The sequence below is a fragment of the Microcaecilia unicolor genome, chromosome 6, assembly GCF_901765095.1.
Source record: "Microcaecilia unicolor chromosome 6, aMicUni1.1, whole genome shotgun sequence".
NCBI lineage: Eukaryota > Metazoa > Chordata > Amphibia > Gymnophiona > Siphonopidae > Microcaecilia > Microcaecilia unicolor.
Window position 1 is genome coordinate 338,831,370 of NC_044036.1, and position 21,194 is coordinate 338,852,563.

Here is a 21,194-nt window from a genome sequence, read left to right on the forward strand (position 1 = left end):
CTGGATAGGGATGAATGGAGGGGGCAGGTGACAGACAAACATGGATGGCCATGGATTGGGAGGGCAGGGCTCAGGGACAGAGGGGAATTGCTGGAAAAGGATGAATGGAGGGGGCAGGGGACAGATGGCCATGGATTGGGAGGGCACGGCTCACACTCTCTCTCTCATATACAATGTCTTTCTGACTCTCACTCTCACACACTCTGTCTCACACTGTATCACATTCACTCTCTATGTGCCACACAGTCACTCACACACTCGCTTGGTGTCATACACTCACTCTCACAGAGAATCTGTGTCTCACACACACTCTCTCTCTTGCCCACACACACACACTCTCTCTCACACTGTGTCTCACATACACACTTGCACACACTCTCATTCTCACACACACTCTCTCACAAACACACTCACACCCAGACTCACTCTCTCTCTCACACACTCACACTTTCACTCTGACTCTCAAACAGTCACTCTCACATACACTCTCCCAAACATACACACTCCAAGGAAAACCTTGCTAGCGCCCGTTTCATTTGTGTCAGAAACGGGCCTTTTTTACTAGTATAATAATAAAGATGTTTATTGAGGTATAAAGACGCGACACAACGTCGTGTTTCGGCCGTTAGGCCTGCATCAGGAGTCTTAATGCAGAATGCTTTTGAGAACTATTTGATGAAGGCAAATCCTCAACAAAGGGAGGTCTTTAGAAAGACCGTTGTGAAGGTAAGCGTGCTTCGTTGTCTCCTCTGACACAACGCTTGTATAGAATGCTGCATAAGTCAATTGAGATCTAGTTAGGGAGCATTGAGGATTTGCCTTCATCAAATAGTTCTCAAAAGCATTCGGCATTAAGACTCCTGATGCAGGCCTAACGGCCTAAACACGACGTTGTGTCGAGTCTTTATACCTCAATAAACATCTTTATTATTATATATCCTTTCAGTCTTTGGAATCCTTGGTCGTCCTCCCACTTTTATTTTATTTCTTGTTGTTGTCCGTGGGGCGTCTAGAGTTCTCCGCCTTCTGGCGGATATTTTTTCTCTAAAAAGAAAGAAAACTCACATATACAGTCGATATCCTGAAACAAATGGCTCATCCAGAAGTGCAGAAACAATTGGTTATGGACCTGCATAAAATTATATTATATATGAGTGTAGCTTAATATGGTGAAAAAAGTTGAAAATTGAGACACTGTATTATAATAGGATAAAAACGGGCAGAAGCCAATAATCAGAGATACCCAAAAGGGAGGCCATGTAATTAAACGTGAGTCTACACTATATTCTTTTTTTTATAAAAAAACGGGCAAAAGCTAATAGTAGGAAATACCCAGAGCCATAATCCTCTATAGCAATATTAAAACATTACTCTATTTATTTCTGCCAGATATCGAGAAATGAAAATGACGAATCATGTTATCCTGTTGTCTGGCCACGCCCCTGAGTTAAAGTCCTTAGAAGGAGACGTAATATAATTCAACATTTTCTGAATGGTGTTTCCGTTCCTCCTTTGACAAGGGACAGGATCCAGTTGGAGAATCTGCTGTCCAGCTGTTGGTCTCTCACTGAGCCTGGCTGCACTGCTGAGAGCAGCTGCGGTGGAAGGATTATAAAACTCTGTGCTCGCTCCATAGTCTGAATCCTAGAAAGGACAGAAATGGACCCCAAGAGATCATCTTGTCTTTCTTTCCCTCCCTTTCTGTCAGTCTTGTTCCACGTAAGCCCCCTATACCGTTGAGCCCAGCCCTCCTTGTTAATTCCTCATGCTGGTAAAGTGTTAAGTTGACTAAAAAGCACCAGAAGGTAACAAGATCACAATGATGTTTTCTTTTTTGGAAGAGACCCTCATGAAATCAAGCGGACAGCGACACATCTGTCCTGGCATCCAGACAGAAGCAAGAAGCTGGCAGTGGCTTACTCCAGCCTGGAGTTCCAGCGAGCCCCCAAAAACATGAGCTACGACTCCTACATCTGGGACATTGGTAAGGATGAGCCGTGCTTACTGCAAGATCCTGGGCTGTGCGAATCCTGCCAGCCTTCAGAAAATGGCCAAAATTCTCTCTACTTTAACTAATGTGTCTTTAAACCTGTTTCATACCTCGGTGACATCACAGCAAAGTTTTCTCTCCATTATCCCCCGGGATTGTATATATGGCGCCCAAAATCGGGTACCGATCCAAGATCTGCACCCAAATAAATTTGCTAACGAGCCAACTAATGCCAATAATTGTATGCTAATTGGCTCTAAATGGCACCAATTTCAATTTGCGCTATTGTAGAACAATGTGCGCTAAAATCCTATGTGTGCAACCCAAGAGAGGGCATGGCCGTGGGAGGTGCACGGGCGGGTCATTCCTAAAATTTGCACGCAGTGTTGCAGAATTCCGAGGATGTGCGTCCAAATTGGGTGCCGGGAATGACACCTGGATTCAGCAGGCGTAACGCCTGGCGCCTAAGTTTCGGTGCCGAAATCAGCCCTCAGCGCTCTTGTATAATGGACGCTCATCTTTCGGGACCCATCGTAGAACAGCATTGAGTGCCATTTACTGAATCTAGACCTGTCCCCCAGATTCTGTCTATGGCGACTTAATTGTTTAACAAGCCAATCGGCGCTGATAATCAGCCAGTAATGAGAAATTATCGGCACTAATTAGAATTAAGCATTCAACTTTCTAAGCGTATTCTGTAAAGCGGTGCGCGTAAACTAATGCGCTGATTTTTTAAAAGGGGGCGTGGCCATGGGCGTTCCTAGAAACTACTCACACTGTTATAGCATACGCCCAATCCACCCCTAAGTTAGGCATGGGGATTTCTACCAGCTATTAGTTGGCGGATATGGTTGCGCCTAAATTAGTTGCGGGTCCAGGTGCTACGTGTATTCTATAAACCGCGCCTAACGTTAGGTGCGGGTTATAGAATAGCGTTAAGCGTGGGGTTTTTTCCATACCGATTTTTTTCAGCACCATATATAGAATGGTGGGAGGCAGGGCTGGTGGTTGGGAGGCGGGGATAGTGCTGGGCAGACTTATACAGTCTGTGCCAGAGCCAGTGGTGGGAGGCGGGGATAGTGCTGGGCAGACTTATACGGTCTGTGCCCTGAAAAAGACAGGTACAAATCAAGGTAAGGTATACACAAAAAATGGCACATGTGAGTTTATCTTGTTGGGCAGACTGGATAGACCGTGCAGGTCTTTTTCTGCCATCATCTACTATGTTACTATGTAGAATCTAGCCCTATATGTAAACATAAAAATCAAAAAACTGTTTGTTTGTGATACTGTACTCCAGGGCTGACCTGCTGCTCCCTTCACCAGATTTAATGCAAAATGATGTACGTGTTTTCCACTGTCTGTTTAAAAATAACTCAACGCAATATGTCAACCTTCCAAGGCACCCAAAATGAGCACCAGTTGTACCTGATTTGTAGGTGGTCATTCTATATGTGACAGGGACTGACGGTTCCTCTCTCTCTTTTTTTATAACTTTGCAGAAAACCCAAATAAACCAGAGCTGGCTGTTAAACCTGCATCTCCTCTGATCTGCTTGGAATACAACCCCAAAGACTCCCATGTTCTGGCAGGCGGGTGCTACAATGGGCAGCTCAGTAAGGACTAGTCAGCTATCCTATATACTGTGACACTATTACAGACGTACAGCACGTGAATGCATAGGAGGGAGCTCACTATAGTTATCTAACTTTAGACCGATGTTTATCTAATCCACTTTTATACAACTTTAGTTCCAATTTGAGGTCATTTTGTGTTGGAACCTGAACATCCGTATACTCCTTCACAGCCTACTGGGATACACGGAAAGGAGGGCAGCCTGTGGAACTGTCCAGCATAGAGCACAGTCACAGGGACCCTGTCTACAAGGTCATCTGGCTACAGTCAAAGACCGGCACCGACTGCTTCTCAGTTTCTACAGATGGGCAGGTAAAATATAAGTATTGACACACTGGGACAGACTAAAGGTCCATCAAGCCCAGCATCCTGTTTCCAACAGTGGCCAATCCAGGTCATAAGTACCTGGCAGAAACCCAAAGAGTAGCAACATTCCATGTAGAACCCCAAAGAGTAGCAAGATTCTAGAATTCTAAAGAATAACAAGATTCCATGCAGAATTTCATTGTGTAGCAACATTCCATGTAGAACCCCAAAGAGTAGCAAGATTCTAGAATTCTAAAGATTAACAAGATTCCATGCAGAATTTCATTGTGTAGCAACATTCCATGTAGAACCCCGAAGAGTAGCAAGATTCTAGAATTCTAAAGAATAACAAGATTCCATGCAGAATTTCATAGTGTAGCAACATTCCATGTAGAACCCCGAAGAATAGCAAGATTCTAGAATCCTAAAGAGTAACAAGATTCCATTCAAAATCCCAAGTATATAAGTGTTGTCACACTGGGACAGACCAAATGTCCATCAAGCCCAGCATCCTGTTTCTGACCGTGGCCAATCCAGGTCACAAATACCTGGCAAGATCCCCCCCCCCCCCCAAAATCAATACATTTTATGCTGCTTATCCCAGAAATAAGCAGTGGATTTTCCCCAAGTCCATTGTAATAATGGTCTATGGATTTTTCCTTTAAGAAGCCGTCCAAACCTTTTTTTTTTAAACCCTGCTAAGCTAACCGCCTTTACCACATTCTCTGGCAATGAATTCTAGAGTTTAATTACACGGGAGTGGGGGCAGAATGAGTAGTCTTTTAACCAGGCCCATCGTCTTGATTCTACCAAATAGATCCAGGGTCAGACCAAATATCCATCCAGCCCAGTATCCTGTAACAGTGGCCAGTCCAGGTCACAAGTACCTGGCAGGATCCCACAAAGTAGAAGATTCCATGCTACTGATCCCCAGGTCTGCCTTATCAGTTTATGGACTTTATCTCCAGAAATATGTCCAAACCTTTTTTTTTTTTTTTTTTTAACTCAGCTACACTAATTGCTTTTACCATTTTTACCAAGTTGCAGAGCTTAAGTATGCATTGAGTGAAAAAATATTTTCTGCAATTTGTTTTAGTAGCCTAGTGGTTAGTGCAGCGGCCTGAGAACCTGGGGATCTGGGTTCAGTTCCCACTGCAGTTCCTTGTGACTCTGGGTAAGTCACTTAACCCTCCATTGCCCCAGGTACAAAATAAGTACCTGTATATAGTATATAAACTGCTTTGATTGTATCCACAGAAAGGCGGTATATCAAGTCTCATTCCCTTTCCCTTTTAAATGTATAACTTCATGAAAGATGTGAAAACTTTAGCTAACTGCTCCCCTTCCCTCCTAACCTCTTTACTGCTGCAGGTGCTGTGGTGGGACATTCGTAAAATGAGCGAGCCAACTGAGACCCTAATTCTGGACATATCCAAGAAAGGAGACCTGAGCAATGCCTTAGGAGGCATCTCACTTGAGTTTGAACCGACCATGGTAAGGGCCTTCCTTTGATTTATTGACACTGGATGAGGAGGGCACAGAAGGATGGGAGAAACTCTCGCATTTCCTCTACTCTAGGGGATAAAGGAGAAGGGAGGGGGGGGGTCTATGTATCTACTCATGTTCTTTTATTTTTTTCATCTTAATATTTGTCTATGTTGTTCAACCTCAGTCCTCGAGGGCCACAATCCAGTCAGGTTTTCAGGATTTCCCCAGTCAATAATATGCATGAGATCTATTTGCATGCACTGTCTCCATTGTATGCAAATAGGTCTCATGCATATTCATTGGGGAAATCCTGAAAAACCAACCTGGCGAGGGCTGAGGTTGGACACCCAGTTAAGGTTGCTTCCTTTGGCCCCTGCTATCCGTAGTGTAGTGTTTGGAACATTCAGGAGCCAAGTCATTTTGTTACGTTTTTATTTGAGCATACACCAAATCACAGACAGGTTCAATAAATCTCTTCCCCAGAGCTTGCAGTTCAACTGGTTATGTCCTGTATTTGAGCAACGGGGGGATCACAGAGCACCTTACTAAGATACACAGTTCTACTGAGAAATGTTTATCCTAGCAGTTCCCAAACTCGGCGAACTCTCAGGGGTGCCACGGCGCATCGCTCCCTACATTCTCCTCCCGCATGTCCGGCATCTGCCGCTTCCTGCTTCTTCCCCCACTGCCGCTACAGTGCTTGCAGCTTACTTTTTCGGGACGTCCTCGATTCACACAGGCACTGCGAGGACTTCCCTCTGCCACGTCCGGCCCTCGCAATAGGAAGTTGCATCAGAGAGGGCCGGACACGGCAGACTGGGAAGGCCCCAAAGTGCCTGTGTGAATTACAGATGGCCCGAAAATGTAAGCTGCAATGCTAGCGGCAGCGGGGCAAGGAGACGGAGGCGGCAGCGATCCTGGACCTGCAGGAATGAAGGTAGCGGTGTGCTGGTGTAAGAGGAGGGGGCTGCAGGGAGGCAGAGGAGGGAGCTGCAGGGAAAGAGAGACCCATGTGGGGGGATGCAGAGACCCATATGGCCGGGGGAGGTGCCAAGGAGACCCATGGGGGTTGGGGGGGGGGGGTGCCACGAACTGAATAAGTTTGGGAACCCCTGGTTTATCCCTTTTTCTGAGATGGTCTTTTTCATTTCTGTACTAATGGCGATGGCCTTCTCGGTTTACAGCCGACAAAGTTCATGGTAGGTACAGAGCAAGGGATTCTGATTTCCTGCAACCGCAAAGCCAAGACCACCGCGGATAAGATTGTCTGTACCTACGGCGGGCACCATGGCCCCATCTACGCTCTGCAGAGGAACCCTTTCTTCTTAAAGAACTTTATTTCGGTGGGAGACTGGACTGCCCGCATCTGGTCAGAGGACAGCCGAGATTCATCCGTCATGTGGACCAAGTAGGAGGTTTAATGCTTTTCACAGTTTTTAAAAAAAAGTCTGATTTTTGTATTAAAAATATACAGTGGGGGAAATAAGTATTTGATCCCTTGCTGATTTTGTAAGTTTGCCCACTGACAAAGACATGAGCAGCCCATAATTGAAGGGTAGGTTATTGGTAACAGTGAGAGATAGCACATCACAAATTAAATCCGGAAAATCACATTGTGGAAAGTATATGAATTTATTTGCATTCTGCAGAGGGAAATAAGTATTTAATCCCTCTGGCAAACAAGACCTAATACTTGGTGGCAAAACCCTTGTTGGCAAGCACAGCGGTCAGATGTCTTCTGTAGTTGATGATGAGGTTTGCACACATGTCAGGAGGAATTTTGGTCCACTCCTCTTTGCAGATCATCTCTAAATCATTAAGAGTTCTGGGCTGTCGCTTGGCAACTCGCAGCTTCAGCTCCCTCCATAAGTTTTCAATGGGATTAAGGTCTGGTGACTGGCTAGGCCACTCCATGACCCTAATGTGCTTCTTCCTGAGCCACTCCTTTGTTGCCTTGGCTGTATGTTTTGGGTCATTGTTGTGCTGGAAGACCCAGCCACGACCCATTTTTAAGGCCCTGGCGGAGGGAAGGAGGTTGTCACTCAGAATTGTACAGTACATGGCCCCATCCATTCTCCCATTGATGCGGTGAAGTAGTCCTGTGCCCTTAGCAGAGAAACACCCCCAAAACATAACATTTCCACCTCCATGCTTGACAGTGGGGACGGTGTTCTTTGGGTCATAGGCAGCATTTCTCTTCCTCCAAACACGGCGAGTTGAGTTCATGCCAAAGAGCTCAATTTTTGTCTCATCTGACCACAGCACCTTCTCCCAATCACTCTCGGCATCATCCAGGTGTTCACTGGCAAACTTCAGACGGGCCGTCACATGTGCCTTCCGGAGCAGGGGGACCTTGCGGGCACTGCAGGATTGCAATCCGTTATGTCGTAATGTGTTACCAATGGTTTTCGTGGTGACAGTGGTCCCAGCTGCCTTGAGATCATTGACAAGTTCCCCCCTTGTAGTTGTAGGCTGATTTCTAACCTTCCTCATGATCAAGGATACCCCACGAGGTGAGATTTTGCGTGGAGCCCCAGATCTTTGTCGATTGACAGTCATTTTGTACTTCTTCCATTTTCTTACTATGGCACCAACAGTTGTCTCCTTCTCGCCCAGCGTCTTACTGATGGTTTTGTAGCCCATTCCAGCCTTGTGCAGGTGTATGATCTTGTCCCTGACATCCTTAGACAGCTCCTTGCTCTTGGCCATTTTGTAGAGGTTAGAGTCTGACTGATTCACTGAGTCTGTGGACAGGTGTCTTTCATACAGGTGACCATTGCCGACAGCTGTCTGTCATGCAGGTAACGAGTTGATTTGGAGCATCTACCTGGTCTGTAGGGGCCAGATCTCTTACTGGTTGGTGGGGGATCAAATACTTATTTCCCTCTGCAGAATGCAAATAAATTCATATACTTTCCACAATGTGATTTTCCGGATTTAATTTGTGATGTGCTATCTCTCACTGTTACCAATAACCTACCCTTCAATTATGGGCTGCTCATGTCTTTGTCAGTGGGCAAACTTACAAAATCAGCAAGGGATCAAATACTTATTTCCCCCACTGTAATAATGGCAATTCTACAACAGGACACCTTCAATTATGTCACCTTGCGTATGTAAACCCACTAGGTCCTGTTCTATGAGATAATGTGTACCTGCACGGGGGAGGGGGGAGTCGCCAACTTACAGAACGGGCCTATTTACCTGGCATAAATGATCACACCTGAATTTCAGCATGTTAGTGCAGGTTTATTCTAGTATTTCTATTGTGAAATCAGGGGCTCCCAGATGCTATTATAAAATTAGGCTCTCACCTCTGGACATCAATGCAGCCCTGTTATAGAGTTATCCTTTCCCTATGAGGAAAAGCTAAAGCATCTAGGGCTCTTCAGCTTGGAGAAAAGACAGCTGAGGGGAGATATGATAGAGGTCTATAAAATAATGAGTGGAGTGGAACGGGTAGATGTGAATCACTTCTTTACTCTTTCCAAAATACTAGGACTAGGGGGCACACAATGAAGCTACAAAGTAGTAAATTTAAAACAAATAGGAGAAAATGTTTCTTCACTCAGTGTGTAATTAAACTCTGGATGTCATTGTCAGAGAATGTAGTAAAAGCAGTTAGCTTAGCGGGGTTTAAAAAAGTTTGGATTGCTTTCTAAAAGCTTGGGGAAAATCCACTGCTTATTTCTAGGATAAGCAACATAAAATGTGGCCTGCATTGGCCACTGTAGGAAACAGGATGCTGGGCTTGATGGACCTTCGGTCTGTCCCAGTATGGCAATACTTATGTACTTAATGGGTCAGCCAAGGAGCCTGGATTCAATTCTCAAGTTGTATCTTTTGCCCCTAGTGCTGGATAGGTGCAGGGATGCTGCAGAGGCAGGATTCACATCTCTTGAGGGAAAAGATTCATAGTGGTCATGAAGCAGGCAGTACTTAGTGCTTGGATTCAAGGACCATAATTGTTGGGCGCAAAAAAGAGCCCTGGGGCTGCCCATCTGTCAACAGCAATGACTGCACTAAAGAAAGTGGGGAGAGGAGGTAAAGTAGGGGGAAGATGCTGGGTAGTTGTGAGGAAGACTCCAGATGCCCAGCAGGGAACAATTTCAGCTGAGCCAAATGCTCAGAGGAGCACATTGAAAAGGTTAGGCACAACTGTGAAAAGTGACAAGTGTCCAGCAGTTCTGTGATGTTTAATCAGTGACCCTTTGCTACCTGAGCAGACAATAAGAGGTCACTCGCCAACAGTGCCGGCCACTCGGGTTCTTTTTTTTTCAGCTGCTGTGGATCGAATGGATAATTTTGGCATATGTCATTATAAGGTCAAAATTATCCATCGTTAAAGGGGATGGGATTTGGGACATACATTATACATTTAAGCAGTGATATTCATCTGCTAAACAAGTGAGCCACACAAACAGCACATATGGCTTGAAACAGTTGAGCTTTATATGCGGATATGGAGCTATCCCATCTAACCAAATAGCTGAATATACCTACGATTTGAAACTGTCTAAGCTAGATATTTGAAATTACCTGTTCCCCGTGCAGCCGATGTCCGCCTCAGCCGTGTGCCCTTATGGCAGTGCCCTGATATGGAACAAATGAAGAGGAATCCAGTAAAACTTATATGGAAATATAATGTTTAATTTTTACAAAATATTTCTAAAAGGCAAAAGAAAAGACCTCAAAAGTCCGACCGCTTACTTTCAATTTTCAGCGGCTTTAACTGGGGGGATGTGGTGTTCATCACTGGTCATAAAAACCTTGCTTCAAACAATTACTTCAACTTTTAATTTATTTCCAAAAAGATTTTAGCAAATTTATTCTTTTTTGTAAAAAATTTTTAAAATATATTACCAGTCTCAATGCTAACTTCAAATTTTATTTGGTTCACAAAAACCTTTACCAATTCTTATGAAATGCTATGAAGCAGCTATTTTCACAAATAAAGTAAAGTTGAGCACTTATCTCTTGCCCGACGGTGGCCCCATCCGTTTCGCTTACAGGCTTTTTCAAGGGCTGTGCTTCGACAGAGGAAGCATTGAAAAAAAAATTTTCCTCTCTCTTATTCTGATCATGGCTTAGTGCTGCTTATTCAGACGGTGGCGGTTGGCGTTTTTATGACTACCGTTCTCGGGTAGTCGATGCCGGGCCTTGTCCGAGAATCGGCATTGAATATCCAGTTTTAGATTAGCCGCTAAAGCTTATGCAGTTAAGTGCAATATTCAACCGCATAAAGATAGGACCTGCTATTTATGCGGCCCAGTTTAAGCGGTTAGCTTATGTGGTCAAGGACCGAATATCGTCTCTTAACCACATAAGTACTAACTCCTCCCCAGGAAAACCCACAAGTTTAAGTGCCAGTGAATTTCAGTGGTAAGCCAGTGGCAAGCAATTTAAGAGGGCAGGATATTGTTTTGAATATCGACCAGACTGTTTCCAGCATTACCGCTGCCTGAGGAGTTCTGCGATCTTTGTTACAGGTATCAAATGGCATACATGACGGACGGATGCTGGAGTCCAACCAGGCCCACCGTGTTCTTCACCAGCAAAATGGACGGAACCCTAGACGTCTGGGATTTTGTGTTCAAGCAGAACGACCCTGCTCTCAATCTGAAGGTAACAATCGATTTGTTCAGTTCTGGCATTTTCAGGATTGTTTTCCATCTTTGGTGGAGATTGGGTGGCAGAGCCGGTGGTGGGAGGCGGGGATAGTGCTGGGCAGACTTATACGGTCCGTGCCAGAGCCGGTGGTGGGAGGCGGGGCTGGTGGTTGGGAGGCGGGGATAGTGCTGGGCAGACTTACACGGTCTGTGCCCTGAAAAGGACAGGTGCAAATCAAGGTAAGGTATACACACATATGAGTTTATCTTGTAGGGCAGACTGGATGGACCATGCAGGTCTTTTTCTGCCGTCATTTACTATGTTACTATGTTAAATCGTGTTTCTAGTGCACCTCCAGGAATGCTTTTTTTCCTTTCTGCCTCTCATGAGGGAGCCATCTCGAACTATCTGTGGAGCTCCATGATGCACAGTCCGTGTTTCCCACTTTTCTTTCTGCAGTCTTTGGCAGACAGAATAAGATGCAGCTATTCCCAGATGTTCTCTTTTAATGCATCCGTAGATGCCGTCATCAGAGCTGCATTTTACTGAGCCCTCCCCATCCCCCCCAGTGGCGTTCCGAGGGGCGCTGACACCCGTGGCGGATCGCCGATGCGCCCCACCCCCCCCCCGGGTGCAGCGACCCCCCCACCCTGGCTAAAGAACCCCCCCCCCCCCCCGGGTGCAGCGCCCCCCCCCCCCCCCCGTGTAGCGCGACCCCCCCCCCCCCCCGGCAAAGGGACCCCCCCCACCCTGGCAAAAGAACCCCCCTAGGTGCACGCCGCTGGGGAGGAGGGTGCCGCGCGCCGGTCAGCGTCGTTCGTTTCCATGCTTCCTCTGCCCTGGAACAGGTGCATGCACCCGGGGTGGACCGCCCCCACCCCCCCCCCCCCCCCCCCCCCTTGGAAGGCAGGGGTCTGAGCCAGAGCAGTCAAGTGTTTTCCAGTGGTCATTGTGTGATAGCAGCTGTTCCCATAAGCATGAGTTATACATTTTTTTAAATTAAATTAAATAGCAAATGTTCATAGGCAGGAAGTAGCAGTTTCACAGGAGGGCTCCAATTAGAACGCATCTTTCCATGTCTCTGCTGGCTCTTGGGTTGTACGAACTACTCAGCCCTGGTAGCATAGTTATCGGAGATCTGGGCATCTGCTGTCTTTCCAGGTGTGTGATGACCCCCTGTACAGCATCCGGATACAGGACAACGGACGATTTATGGGCTGCGGTGCCAAGAACGGAACAGCAACATTACTGGAATTCTCCTCCGGCCTCTATACGCTGCAGAGAAATGAAAAGAATCTAGCCACCTCCGTAAGTCCTTCCCATTACCATCAGCAGGAAATAGAGGCAGGTTCCGATTTTCCAAACTAACAGGCAGAAACCAGACTTAGGCACCCCTGGAATACTGCAGCGCATTCAAGAAAATTGCCCTGGGAAAAAGAAGATTAAAGTTAAGGCTGTGGTTTGGGATTATACACACCTACGAGGGGAAAGGGAATGTGGACAGGAGGCAGGTCGATGTGAAATATGTAGCGTAAGACAAAACAGCGAAGATGACTCAAAAAGTGGATGATGCTCCGGGTAAAAATAACTGTTTATTGAAGGATGAACAAGACTGGACACAGCTGTGTTTCGGCCTATGAGGCCTGCATCAGGAGTCCTTTGTGTTCAATAAATACATCCACTTGTAATATTCGTCTTCAAACAATGAGTCTAAATGGGAGCTGCGAGCTCACCCTTGAGGTTTCATTGCTGACATAAGCTCTGTCTTATTTTGGTGCGTAAGGTGCAGCAGGCTCCCATTTAAAGTGGAATATTACAAGTGGATGTATTTATTGAACACAAGAGACTCCTGACGCAGGCCTCATAGGCCGAAACACAGCTGTGTCGAGTCTTGTTCATCATCCTATATAATAAAAGGCACCTCCAACATTCTGAAGCTGACTGCATGGCTGAGGCATTCCTGCTCTCTGTATCCATCTCCTGAATTGACATCACGTACTTCCGGGTTCGTCACAAGCAGAAGTGACCAACCACACGAGGTTTCTCAGCTTCAGGATGTTGGAGGTGCATTCCATTAAATAGGATTGGTCAGTTCCTTTCCTATATAATAAAAGGCACCTCCAACATTCTGAAGCCGACTGCATGGCTGAGGCATTCCTGCTCTCTGTATCCATCTCCTGAATTGACATCACGTACTTCCGGGTTCGTCACAAGCAGAAGTGACCAACCACACGAGGTTTCTCAGCTTCAGAATGTTGGAGGTGCATTCTATTAAATAGGATTGGTCAGTTCCTTGGAGCACAGCCAGAGCTCAGCGTCCTGCACAGTAACGCTCAGACACTAGAGAGAGAGGGGGAGGGCCTGACACCAGAGAGGGGGGGAGGTATCTCTGTCACACACACTTTCTCTCTCTCTCACAGTCAATGTCTTTCTCTCTCTCACTCTCACACACTCTATGCCTCACACTGTATCACATTCACTCTCTATGTGTCACACAGTCACTCACACACACTCTTGGTCTCATACACTCAGTCTCACAGAGAGTCTGTGTCTCACACACACTCTCTCTCTCTCACACACTGTATCTGTGTGAAACACACTCTCTTTCTCACACTGTGTCTCACATACGCATTTGCACACACTCTCATTCTCACACACACACTCTCTCTCACAGACACACTCGCACCCAGACTCTCTCTCTCTCACACACACACACTCGCACATTCACTCTCTCTCTCACACACACAGTCACTCTCACATACACTCTCTGAAACATACACACTCCGAGGAAAACCTTGCTAGCGCCCGTTTCATTTGTGTCAGAAACGGGCCTTTTTTACTAGTCCTTCAATAAACAGTTATTTTTATGTGAAGCGTCTTCCACTTCTTGAGTCGTCTTCGCTGTTTTGTCTTACGACAGGAGGCAGGTACCAGGGAGCTGTGTGACTTACGAAAGGGAAGTTTTTCTGGCACTTTCTCAGGCCCAAGGGAGCCTCTTTTTCCAGCTGGCTGACTAAGCACCTTTAAGAGACACTGCAGCAAATTTTAAAGTTGACAATAATAGTTCTGAATGCACTTGCAAAGTTGGCCTGTTGATCTTCTATTTGGGCTTTGTACATGTCTGTGTTCTTAACCAAACCCAGATTTGATTCAACAGTAGAGAGTTACTTGCAAAATGGCCTCCTCCATGTAGTCTTGAGTTTGTGTAACCCTCGAGGTACTGTGCCAGGCAGTGACCTGATGCTAGTCTGGTTCTCCTTCCGACGTTTGCCTCTCCTCTTAGATGTTTGAACGGGAGACGAAGAGAGAAAAGATCTTGGAATCCCGCCACCGGGAGATGCGCCTGAAAGAACGCGGGAAGTCCGAGCAAGGCAGAGAGTCTGACACGAGGGAGAAGTCACTGAATGAGGGGGAGTTGATTGTCATGGCGGAGAATGATTTCTTTGAGACTCTGGAGGCGGAAATGAGCAAGCGGGAGCAAGAAATAGCCAACAAGAAGGAGATGGAACAGAAAGGGAAGGTATGTACAGCAGCGAAAGCCCTTTCTGCGCATAAAATGGTTGCTCACCTTTTGTGCGGAGTAAAACTCTTAACCGTGAGGTTTAGGAAGGATTCCTGGGGGTGGGGTGGGGGGGAGTGTGCATGCAGATTTAAAAAATCAAATCTGCGCGTAAAATTAAGGGTACTTTCTCTTAGTGCTGTGCATAAGTAAAATGACTATTTAGATTGTTGCATCAAACCTTGTGGGTAGAAACTGCCCGTGAAGTGTTGCTTCGCCTCAGGTAGTTTGATTGATGGCTTTATATATGTGTGGGTTTACTCTGTCCTTGGAGCAATTCCATTCAAAACTTGCGTACAAGCCAATAAAACAAACAATATTTCGAGAAAAGTCTGAAAACCTTGAAAGATAAAATCTAATTAAAATTAAAAGAAATTTATGACATAATACTGTAACTGAAAGTGCTCCATCCCTAAACTCATCCTATCCAACGGACTTCCAAGGAAATAAATAATCCTCGGGGTCCTTATGAAACTGCTATAAAGTAATATCTTTCTGGAGCCCATCCAGCAGCTTATTCCACCACTCAGCCCTTTATACCTTCTATTTCCCCTACTCTTATTGGGCAGGACCAATCGTCTGCCTGTATAGTGTCCACGCAGTGTGAGGAGATCGATTCAGCAGTGTACAGCCCTCTATACAGTACAACAGAGCAAGAGAGGCCGGTACAGCGCACTACGGCCCTGGATACAGTAAACAGGGCAAGAGAGGATGATATAGCATGGTGGGAGGCGGGGATAGTGCTGGGCAGACTTATACGGTCTGTGCCAGAGCCGGTGGTGGGAGGCGGGGCTGGTGGTTGGGAGGTGAGGATAGGGCTGGGCAGACTTATACAGTCTGTGCCAGAGCCGGTGGTTGGGAGGCAGGGCTGGTGGTTGGGAGGTGAGGATAGGGCTGGGCAGACTTATACAGTCTGTGCCAGAGCCGGTGGTTGGGAGGCGGGGCTGGTGGTTGGGAGGCGGGGATAGTGCTGGGCAGACTTATACGGTCTGTGCCAGAGCCGGTGGTGGGAGGCAGGACTGGAGGTTGGGAGGCAGGGATAGTGCTGGGCAGACTTATACAGTCTGTGCCAGAGCCGGTGGTTGGGAGGCGGGGCTGGTGGTTGGGAGGCGGGGATAGTGCTGGGCAGACTTATACGGTCTGTGCCAGAGCCGGTGGTGGGAGGCAGGACTGGAGGTTGGGAGGCAGGGATAGTGCTGGGCAGACTTATACGGTCTCTGCCAGAGCCGGTGGTTGGGAGGCGGGGCTGGTGGTTGGGAGGTGGGGATAGTGCTGGGCAGACTTATACGGTCTGTGCCAGAGCTGGTGGTTGGGAGGCGGGGCTGGTGGTTGGGAGGCAGGGATAGTGCTGGGCAGACTTATACAGTCTGTGCCAGAGCCGGTGGTTGGGAGGCGGGGCTGGTGGTTGGGAGGTGGGGATAGTGCTGGGCAGACTTATACGGTCTGTGCCAGAGCCGGTGGTGGGAGGCAGGACTGGAGGTTGGGAGGCAGGGATAGTGCTGGGCAGACTTATACAGTCTGTGCCAGAGCCGGTGGTTGGGAGGCGGGGCTGGTGGTTGGGAGGCGGGGATAGTGCTGGGCAGACTTATACGGTCTGTGCCAGAGCCGGTGGTTGGGAGGCGGGGCTGGTGGTTGGGAGGTGGGGATAGTGCTGGGCAGACTTATACGGTCTGTGCCAGAGCTGGTGGTTGGGAGGCGAGGCTGGTGGTTGGGAGGCGGGACTGGTGGTTGGGAGGCGGGGATAGTGCTGGGCAGACTTATACGGTCTGTACCAGAGCCGGTGGTTGGGAGGCGGGGCTGGTGGTTGGGAGGCGGGGATAGTGCTGGGCAGACTTATACGGTCTGTGCCAGAGCCGGTGGTTGGGAGGCGGGGCTGGTGGTTGGGAGGTGGGGATAGTGCTGGGCAGACTTATACAGTCTGTGCCAGAGCCGGTGGTGGGAGGCAGGACTGGAGGTTGGGAGGCAGGGATAGTGCTGGGCAGACTTATACGGTCTGTGCCAGAGCCGGAGTTGGGAGGCAGGACTGGAGGTTGGGAGGCAGGGATAGTGCTGGGCAGACTTATACGGTCTGTACCAGAGCCGGTGGTTGGGAGGCAGGGCTGGTGGTTGGGAGGCGGGGCTAGTGCTGGGCAGACTTATATGGTCTGTGCCAGAGCCGGTGGTTGGGAGGCGGGTCTGGTGGTTCGGAGGCGGGGATAGTGCTGGGCAGACTTAAACGGTCTGTGCCAGAGCCGGTGGTGGGAGGCAGGACTGGAGGTTGGGAGGCAGGGATAGTGCTGGGCAGACTTATACGGTCTGTGCCAGAGCTGGTGGTTGGGAGGTGGGGATAGTGCTGGGCAGACTTATACGGTCTGTGCCAGAGCTGGTGGTTGGGAGGCGAGGCTGGTGGTTGGGAGGCGGGACTGGTGGTTGGGAGGCGGGGATAGTGCTGGGCAGACTTATACGGTCTGTGCCAGAGCCAGTGGTTGGGAGGCGGGGCTGGTGGTTGGGAGGTGGGGATAGTGCTGGGCAGACTTACACGGTCTGTGCCAGAGCTGGTGGTTGGGAGGCAAGGCTGGTGGTTGGGAGGCGGGGCTGGTGGTTGGGAGGCGAGGATAGTGCTGGGCAGACTTATACGGTCTGTGCCCTGAAGAGCACAGGTACAAATCAAAGTAGGGTATACACAAAAAGTAGCACATATGAGTTGTCTTGTTGGGCAGACTGGATGGACCGTGCAGGTCTTTTTCTGCCGTCATCATCTACTATGTCTACTATGTCTCAGCCCTCTGTACTGTTCAACTGAGGATGCACTGTTTAATTCAGAAAAATGTAATGAGCTGGTGTTTGACTATTAAGATTTATGTATAGGATCCTAGCAACGGAGTTTAACTATCACCCTAGAGTTCACTGTCAGGTAATGGTCCAGGAACAGACACGTAAATAGTCTCTAAAGCTTTTTTACATGGTTGTAAATGTCATATCGCAAGGAGCATAGATTAGTATAAAGATTAATGTAAACCCCACTTTCTAAGTCCGAACTTAATGTTTTTCCATATGATTTCAGAAGGATTATTTTGATGAAAAAGAAGAGGATGAACTCAAGGTAATTTGTTAACACATGCTGCTCTCGTATCCCTCTACAGACCCAGGGTCTGCTGATGTATGAGAAGACTATGTATTGCACAGATGATGGCCAACTGATGCAGTGATCTTGCAGAGGGAGTCCTATCGGCTATCCACCTGTCCCTCCTCTGCCTAGCTTCCTTTCTCCCTGTTTCCTGCTTTGCTTCCCTCCCCGTCTGTCTTTTCCGATTCGACATCCTCTTCCTCATTCTCCCATCTTCGGCCTTTCCCTGTCTTACTATCCTTTGCCTCACTCACTCCTTTGCCTCTCTGTATTTTCTTTTATTTATTTATTTATTTAGATTTTACTCACACCTTTTTCAGAAGTAGCTCATAGTGAGTTACGTTCAGGTACTCTGGATATTTCTCTGTCCCAGGAGGGCTCACAATCTAAGTTTGTACCTGAGGCAATGGAGGGTTAAGTGACTTGCCCAAGATCACAAGGAGCAGCAGTGGGATTTGAACTGGCCACCTCTGGATTGCAAGACCAATGCTCTAACCATTAGGCCACTCCTCCACTAGCAACATTCCATGTAGAATCTGAAATAGTAGCAACATTCCAGAATCTCAAAAAGTGGCAACATTCCATGTAGAAGCCTGCCCCTGCAGATCAGCAACGCGGCCACGCAGGCTTCTCTTTCTGTGAGTCTGACGTCTGTAGAAGCCTGAAGCCTGCCCTTGCAGATCAGCAACGTGGCCGCGCAGGCTTCTGTTTCTGTGAGTCTGACATCTGTAGAAGCCTGAAGCCTGCCCTTGCAGATCAGCAACGTGGCCGTGCAGGCTTCTGTTTCTGTGAGTCTGACATCCTGCACGTACGTGCAGGATGCCAGACTCACAGAAACAGAAGCCTGTGCAGCCATATTGCTGACCTACAAGGGCAGGCTTCAACATGGAATGTTGCTAATGGAATAGCAACATTCCATGTAGAATCTCAAATTTTTATGTATTTACTTAGATTTTGCTCACACCTTTTTCAGTAGTAGCTCAAGGTGAGTTACGTTCAGGTACTCTGGATATTTCTCTGTCCCAGGAGGGCTCACAGTCTAAGTTTGTACCTGAGGCAATGGAGGGTTAAGTGACTTCCTAAGATCACAAGGAGCAGCAGTGGGATTTGAACCAGCCACCTCTGGATTGCAAGACCCGTGCTCTAACCACTAGGCCACTTCTCTGTCCTTGCCTATGAATATATATCAATATTGTCTTTTTACTATTATAATAAAAGATTAGTAGATTCTATTATGTACTAACTGTACTTTTGTCTTTTTAGGACTGAACCTGAGAAACGGAGAGGGGAATCGTCCTTCAAACCCCAACACAGAAGAATATTTAACACCAGTAATTTATTCTAATTGTTATTTTTTTTTCTGTTTGGTCCGAATAAACTTTCTATAACATTTTTATTTTAACAGTTTTACTCTTTGTATTCAAGTGTATAATTCAACAGATCTGCTTTGATTAAAATATGTCTGGCCCTTATAGTAATGATACTGTTTGGGGGGGTGGGGGGCAATTGAGCCTTTTTTTCCCCCCTCTGCCTCATTCCTAATCCCCAACTCTGCCCCAGGCACTTCATTTGACCCTGGGTGAATCCCTTTCCAGCTTATAATCGAAAGACAAAAACGCCTATATTGCGACCTAAATCAGGAGATAGGCGTTTATCTCCCAAAAACGAATAACGTGGTATAATCGAAAGCCGAACTTGGACGTTTTCAACTGCACTCCATCGCGGAAGCGTACAAAGTTGACGGGGGTGTGTCGGAGGCATGGCGAAGGCGGGACTGGGGCGTGGTTATCACCCGAACAGAGATGGGCGTCTTTTGCCGATAATGGAAAAAAAGTATGCGTTTGTAGCTAGAATTTAGGGCACTTTTCCTGGACCCTGTTTTTTCACGAATAAGGCCCCAAAAAGTGCCCTAAATGACCAGATTACCCCCAGAGGGAATCGGAGATGACCTCCCCTGACTCCCCCAGTGGTCACTAACCCCCTCCCACCACAAAACATGATGTTTCACAACTTTTTATTTTCACCCTCAAATGTCATACCCACCTCCCTGGCAGCAGTATGCAGGTCCCTGGAGCAGTTGTTAGGGGGTGCAGTGGACTTCAGGCAGGTGGACCCAGGCCCATCCCCCCCTACCTGTTACAATTGTGCTGCTTAATATTTAGTCATCCAACCCCCCCCCAAACCCACTGTACCCACATGTAGGTGCCCCCCTTCACCTCTTAGGGCTATAGTAATGGTGTAGACTTGTGGGCAGTGGGTTTTGAGGGGGATTTGGGGGGCTCAACACACAAGGGAAGGGTGCTATGCACCTGGGAGCTCTTTTACCTGTTTTTTTTGGTTTTGTAAAAGTGCCCCCTAGGGTGCCCGGTTGATGTCCTGGCATGTGAGGGGGACCAGTGCACTACGAATCCTGGCCCCTCCCACGAACAAATGCCTTGGATTTATTCGTTTTTGAGCTGGGCGCTTTCATTTTCCATTATCACTGAAAAACAAAAACGCCCAGCTCACAAATTGTCGAATAAAACATGGACGTCTATTTTTTTCGAAAATACGGTTCGGTCCGCCCCTTCACGGACCCGTTCTCGGAGATAAACGCCCATGGAGATAGACGTTTTCGTTCAATTATGCCCCTCTTTGTCTCCCAGTATCTCTTTATATTAAACAATATTGCTGAATAAGAACATCATTCCTACACCTTCTCCAACATTTCAGGCATCAAGACCAATGAAGAAAATGAGCACGTGCTGAAGTCTTGCAATGGGAAGGCGTGATGAGATCCTGTATGAATGAAGACCACTCTTCACAGGAAAATGCTTCTTATGATTACTGAATTCTGCTGCCTCAAAGCACAGTTGAGCGGAAGCTCGTTCATGGTCTGATAGGTCCAACAGTGCTCAATGCAGTGCGTGGCCTGTGTTTAAGAAAAGCAACCTGCCAAGCAGGGAAACCAGAGTTTAAATCCCCACTTCTCCCACTGATGGGATGTTGGGCAAGTCACTTCATCTCCTGATGGCTTGGGTACCGACTTAGGGCCAGATGCACTAAACTTTGCGAGCCAATAATGAGCCATTAACGAGCACATAGTAAACCCTGGCATGCACTAAATACGCAAACGGAAAGCAGATGAACAAATTGTGTAGAAACCCTATTGAAATGACATGCACTAAGCTTTTCCGCTTGCCCTAACGCTGGGAAATCTAACGAGAGGTCTGTACCTCTCGTTGGGGCTGCGCGGGCTTGGAAACTTATAAAATGTAAAAAATAAAATCGGGAGGGGGCAAAAACGACCAAGTGCTCGTCAGGAGCATCCTTTATGGACGGCCTTGCCCCCCCCCCCCCCCGCCGGATGTTGCCGCCACCGCTCCCCGCTTCCCCCTCCCCCCTCCCCCCTCCCCCCTGTTACGTCAGACGAGGGCGGGCCAGGGAGGAAAGTAGGGAAATCCGGAGAGGCGATCAGCTGTTGTTGCCAGTGCAGTGCCTTCACACAGAGGTGAGAAGCG

General features: G+C 47.6%; 1 protein-coding gene across 1 annotated transcript in view; it reads left to right on the forward strand.

Annotated features, from left to right (window-relative positions):
• Positions 1 to 19,063, forward strand: part of DNAI2 (dynein axonemal intermediate chain 2) — a 40,133-nt gene extending 21,070 nt beyond the window's left edge. Inside the window, exons 5-14 of the mRNA XM_030206579.1 lie at positions 1,842 to 1,984; positions 3,493 to 3,606; positions 3,798 to 3,937; positions 5,303 to 5,425; positions 6,604 to 6,827; positions 10,909 to 11,044; positions 12,191 to 12,337; positions 14,313 to 14,549; positions 17,632 to 17,670; positions 18,958 to 19,063. Of these exons, the coding sequence (XP_030062439.1) occupies positions 1,842 to 1,984; positions 3,493 to 3,606; positions 3,798 to 3,937; positions 5,303 to 5,425; positions 6,604 to 6,827; positions 10,909 to 11,044; positions 12,191 to 12,337; positions 14,313 to 14,549; positions 17,632 to 17,670; positions 18,958 to 18,963 (1,309 nt within the window). The 3' untranslated portion in view covers positions 18,964 to 19,063. The remainder of the gene's footprint in view (positions 1 to 1,841; positions 1,985 to 3,492; positions 3,607 to 3,797; positions 3,938 to 5,302; positions 5,426 to 6,603; positions 6,828 to 10,908; positions 11,045 to 12,190; positions 12,338 to 14,312; positions 14,550 to 17,631; positions 17,671 to 18,957) is intronic.
• Positions 19,064 to 21,194: the final 2,131 nt, after the last annotated feature.